Here is a 6107-nt window from a genome sequence, read left to right on the forward strand (position 1 = left end):
AGTATATAGTTAATTTCATATCGTCTATATTAAAAATAATATAATAACATATAGATACATAATAACATTATAATTAATATAACGATGATCATACAACACTCCATGCTCCAATGAACACTTTTTTTTTATTATTAGGATAATTATAAATAGTATATAAAATATATTGATTAAGTTTACATAGTCGTTTGATTGGTGAGAATTGGCATATTAATTAAGTTACACCAACGATATACCCATGAGAGGTTGTCATGATTGGAAATGAATTCGGCTATCTTAAATGGCTGGTCTCATATGGTGGTATCACATGTCAGAATAATATGTAAGGAAATAAAGTTAGATCTAGTCATCTCAGATGGCTGATCCAGTCACCATATAGTTAAACATCGTCGCCTACGTGGATTGCGACTAGGAGAGAGGAATTCAATCCAGGCATCTCAGATGACTGGACACCTAAATCCCATTTACTCCATTGTCAGATAACTAAAAACCAATTTTTTTATATTAAACCTACTACTTTAAAAATAAAATCGGCCCTCATCTTTCTTACATTTCGTCTACATTTTTAAAGAACTAACTTTTTATTAATAAAAATTTGAAAAATAATTATATACACTTGTTTTTCTTTTTCCTAGTTTCCTTTAATAAACACATGTAGAAAAATTTTCCTCACAAGACTTAAGCTTTTGGCCCCTTGTTTTTAAGAACAGCAGGTATTTACTAAAAAACAAGGGGATTATCAAGATGACCAAAGTACATTAATATCCTAAATTACATAATATCGTACTAAAACAAAACCTATTGGCTTTTTGAAAAGCCTAATAAGCCAATAAGCATTTTTCAAACTCAATCCCAAACATGACTTCAAATGTTGACATTTCGACAGGAAGAGGACAACATGAATCAAAGCATCAAAGTTAACGGTGAATTATGCTCATTACATTCGATTTTTTCAAGTAAATACAACATTCCGTCATCCTGCAAGTTTTGTCAAAACAAATTTTCCAGCAAACCATAGAGTTCTAATCAATGAGCATGCCTTTATAACACCAAGAAAAATCAAATTCTCAAATCCGATTATTTCTATAAACGTTGATATAGCACACACCACACAACTTCAAGAAACAAATCTAAAGTGCCGTTTGGTTTAGCATCTGATCTCATATGAACCCGCTTTGGTAATATACCTCACCCACTCAACCGTATTGTACCCGCTCTTCTCCCATACCTACAAAAAAAGACCAAAATGTGTTATTTCGCCACGTTGAAATCACCGTTTAGTGCAAGTAAACCAAAAACCGAACCTTGAGAAACCTGACTCTTAATCCAGATGCTGTAAACATTGGAACCTACGCAAAAGACGAGAATACGATTTTTTAAATGATTTATTTAATGATAAATTGAGCTAACGTATAAATATTATTACCTGAAACTCCATCTGTATCGGTGGCCTGGTCCATGACTTCTTTTCTGCAATCGTTGAGATCAACTCGACTTCAGCACTCAGAGTTGCTTCTGTTTGACCAGGAAATTTGCGGATCCTGCAAATATTTTATAATAAGAACATGTGTTATAAAATAAAACACACACACACACAATGGTTAGATACTTACTTCCACATTAAACAGTCCAAAGAAGCATTGTACTTTGCTCGTCCTGATGTCACTTGAACACTTGTTTTTGCAGTCTGTTTCGGTACCGGAACCTTAACCACAACTCCTAGTGCAAACATTTTTGCACCAAAAACGCTCTTTACCTGAAAAAACGAGTGTTAATAATATTCAAATAGAAACAAAGTAAATTAAGTCATAATTTAGTTGTTTTACAAACCTTAACGTTAACTTCCATGCGTGTCCTGCCCAATTCTTTGATGGTTGGTAATACCCGGAATGGAAGATTTACACCCTCGGTAATACGATATCTGTTAAAAAGAAGTACCAACTTATTAACATAAATGTTATAATATGCTGATATAAGAATTTAAATATTATTAATAAAAAAAGAGGCATGTTTACTTCATCAGCTCGAATTCACCATCTGGTGGCACAAAGCTCACGGTTTTTTCTGAATTAAATCTGGTCAAGTTCACACACTGATGGAAGGTAACATCATCCAGCTCAATAGTTTTCCCACTGCATTAAATAATAAAGTTAATTGTAACTAAACTGGAGTCTGGAACAAGCATTAATAATACGTGAAGTATAAAATACCTCTTAGTTGGGCGCGACTTAATTTCAGATTCTTTTTCTAGTCCAATTTTGTCATTTAATCCCAGCTTCAAATCAGGCATTCCAGAAAGGAAACATTTCATGAGAATCTTGCCCGTTACATCACAACGTAGTACACTACCTATTAGCATTAAAGTTAATAATCAGGGAATTAAATATTAAACACATACGCATGTCATTAAATTTGTACCTTTGGAAGACATAAGAAGATTAACACTTTCCACAATATCTAAAAACACTTCATTCTTTTTATAAACAAGACCTTCCCTGCGCCATCCAACTGCACCAGTTACTTGTAAAGTAGCATTGGGTACAGGTTTATCTGTAGGCTGTTAACATAAATTGGAAAAAAACAAACAAACTGCAGTTAAGAAAAAGTTTAAAGTCTATCTAAAAAAAATTATTATTACCCTAGTATTGATAGAAAAAAGATAACAGGTGGCATGTAACCTTGGATGAGAATGGTGAGCGTACACCTTCTTGAGTAATGTAAAGCTTTAAGATTTCTGGTGAAAGATTTTGTGGATAACCAAAGTCCATAATTTCTGCATATAAAACAACATATATAGCGGAGTGAAACATGATATAGTGTGAATAAACCTAATGAAATATCAAATAAATAAAAGCATCTCATACCATCTAATAACTCATATATCAAAACAAAGTTGTTACGGATGGCATCCTCATCAAAAGCACCGCCAAAATATGATTTAAATAAATTAACCGCCTGCATGAGAAAAGAAATAATTATCTGGCATCAATCTTAGAAATTTAAATCAAACACTTAGTTTTTGGTCTACTGCCTTATTGTTGAACTAAGAGGTTAAAAGGTTCAAATTCTGAATATCATGTTTACAAGTCTTAATCTTTCTTTTATGAAACATATATCAATGTAATAGAAGCTTGAACATAAAATAAAAATAAGGAAAAAGAATTACCTCAACAACAAACTTGAAGGCACATGCTACATTGGCATTACTGCTGACAACGATAACAATGTAGACATTGCTAATTCTCATATAGAAAAAAGAGCAACCACCGATCTGGCGAACTGGACACGTGCCTAGTTCTTTTGTTTGCATTATGTGCAGTCTGAAGGCATCAACCATATTTCCCCTAAAAGATGTGACAGTAAACAACAAATAAACATAGTAAGATAAATGAACGTATTTATATGAAATATAAAGACGACACATAAATGAGGTGAGGACTGAACAGTAAGATTCAAACAATAAGCCTAACCAACTCTCCCTCAAAATCATTCCTTATAACATGCACTATTAACAGTTTGCTACTGATTTGCTGACATGGCACCAAGCACAGAATCCCCATTAATGGTCTCAGTTTGGCCCATATCAGCAATCCAGTTACCATCTGCTTAATGGTGTCTAACGCCTCATCCCACTTATCACGTTATATATATGTATAATATATTCACAACAATTGAAAAATATGACCTTGTAATGCAATTGCTCAGTGAGATCCACATATAACTTACTGCAAATACAAATTTGACAATAATGTATGCATTTTTCAACATAGATAAAGATAAACATGAAACAACGAGGATAACGTCAAATTATTTAATTAATTTTCATACATCAAAAAGGACAAATAGACAGCATATTTAATCACTAAATCTCCTTGATTCTAGTTTACATGTAAAAGGTAATCACACACATGAAAAGATCGACCATAAAAAATAAAAAGCAGAACACATAATCTAGTACTAATCATCTTGCTGTCAATAAGAGACCATGTAGTAACCAAAGTCATGCTAAAGAACTTTCTAGAAACTGCGTTCAAAAGCCAACTCCTCTTATATATATAAACTTTCCATGTATCCATAGAAGAACCAGTTTTAGGTAGAGAAATGTGTTCATAAACGTATGTATTTATTGCTTTAGTTGTGGCAAATTCGCTATCTATCTCTCTCATTGTATCAGGTAAGCAATGTGTACATGTGCTTATGCGATTCTCTTACTTCATATTACTACTTCAAATTAGTGTGTGTAATACATACTTTAGCCTTACAATAATTATTAGCTTACTTTACTAATTAAAAACATGACCTAGATTCTAAACTAACTCCAAAAAACTAACTTGTTAGTAATAAATTAGCAATAAAGAAACAAATAGACAGATAGCGTATTTAATCTCTAAATCTCATTGATTCTAGGTTACACATGAAATGTAATCACGTACATGAAAGGGCCATCGGTAAAACAAAACATATAATTTAATACTGATCATCTTTGCTGTCAATAAAAGATCAGGTCCTAACGACATCATACTAGAAAACTTTCAAAAAACTGCTTCATAAAACCAATTCCTTATCTTATATATGCCAGTTTTAGGTTAAGCAATGCGTTAAAAAAAACATGTATGTACTGCTTTAATTGTGACACAGAAGGCGGTTATGTAATCGCATAATCCACTCTCTTTCTATCTCTCTCTCTCTCATTGTATCCAGTTAACAATATGTACATGTACTTACATCAAATTGGTGTGTGAACATACTACATACCCACTTTAGCCTTACAAAAACTAGGGGTGAGCAATAACCAAAACAAACCGATAACCGATAAAACCGAACGAAAATTAGCCAGAAATCGGTTATCAGTTATTTTTTTTTACCCTCGGTTAACCAAACCAAGCCAGTCATATTTACATATATTTCTAGCTTTTATGCCTCCGTTTCATGTATTTTATACCTTCATTCCTATATTTATGCATCCATTTCATGTATTTCTAAGCAAATAATTTAGGCCAAATTTGATTTTGGTTATTAACCAAACCGAACCACCAACCCAAAAATTAACCGTATAGACCGAAAACCGATTAACTAATATGATTTGAGACTAATAACCAAACCAAACCAAACCGTGCACTGCACACCCCTAACAAAAACTGTTAGCTTACTTCACTAAATCAAAACATGACCTAGATACTTAACTCTTTCTATAACCTAACTCCTTAGCAACAGATTCTCCATGTATACACAAAAGCACCAGTTTTAGGTATTGAAATGAGTTCATAAACACATGCAGTTAATTAGTTATTGCTTTATTTGTGATACGGAAAGCGGTTATGTGATCGCATATACTTTACTAATTCAAAACATGACCTAGATTCTAAACTAACTCTATAAACCTAGCAACAGAACTTATACTGATCTTCCAACCTAGGGCAAACAGCATATCAATCAGTCAATTAAATCTATAATGTAACCTAATTAACAAAATCAATAATATTAAATTTATTAGGGCGCATAGAGATAGATAACTGACCCTACGTCATCGCGATAGAGGCGATTGATGAGAACATCGCCGCGAAGGTTTAAGAAGTAGATAGCGGAAGCAGCCACCGGCATCTTTTAACAGTCGCCGGTGAAGTGATGAGCAGTTGAAGTAAGAAGTGCGTCAACGGCAGCACAGTTCCGATCAGATCTGGAAGGTATTGTTAGGAAATTGGGGGTTTAGATTTGTTGAATTGCATCAGCTGTCGTAAACGGACGAATTGAGGCAGGTCCGTTTGAACATAAACGCCGCTTCTTTATTTAGTTTCAAACGAATAGAGTCGAGATGAGTGCCTGCGTACCACGTGGATCACTGCAGTCTGCACAAAGAAAGACTGTTTTTTAACGTTTGTAGATAGCTAAAATAAGCTGGTAGTTGTGTACAAATTGTGGTAGCGAATGGTGGTGCTGCTGGATGGTGATAGTGGTAGTGGTGGGGTGGTGGTGGCGGACAGTGGGCGGCGGCGGTGGTGGTGGTGGTAGAAGGCGGTGGTGGGTGGTGGACGTTGGTGGTAGACGGTGATGGTGACATTGGCAGTGGTGGACGATGGTGTTAGACGGTGGTGGTGGACGATGGTGGCGGA

General features: G+C 34.4%; 1 protein-coding gene across 1 annotated transcript; it reads right to left on the bottom strand.

The window, feature by feature from the left end:
• Positions 1 to 922: 922 nt before the first annotated feature.
• On the bottom strand, positions 923 to 5626 carry LOC143555790 (AP-2 complex subunit mu-like). Its single transcript, XM_077045289.1, has 12 exons — positions 5516 to 5626; positions 3164 to 3341; positions 2862 to 2952; positions 2676 to 2770; positions 2416 to 2554; positions 2208 to 2346; positions 2013 to 2129; positions 1828 to 1918; positions 1611 to 1753; positions 1424 to 1538; positions 1302 to 1346; positions 923 to 1225 (listed from the first exon to the last, which is right to left on the bottom strand). Exons 1-12 carry the CDS (start codon positions 5596 to 5598, stop codon positions 1145 to 1147), a joined length of 1317 nt encoding a protein of 438 aa, XP_076901404.1. The 5' UTR covers positions 5599 to 5626; the 3' UTR covers positions 923 to 1144.
• Between the last annotated feature and the right edge of the window lie 481 nt (positions 5627 to 6107).

The sequence above is a fragment of the Bidens hawaiensis genome, unplaced genomic scaffold, assembly GCF_021521415.1.
Source record: "Bidens hawaiensis isolate Kalapana, Puna unplaced genomic scaffold, B.hawaiensis_p1.1 tig00018313_1, whole genome shotgun sequence".
Taxonomy (NCBI): domain Eukaryota; kingdom Viridiplantae; phylum Streptophyta; class Magnoliopsida; order Asterales; family Asteraceae; genus Bidens; species Bidens hawaiensis.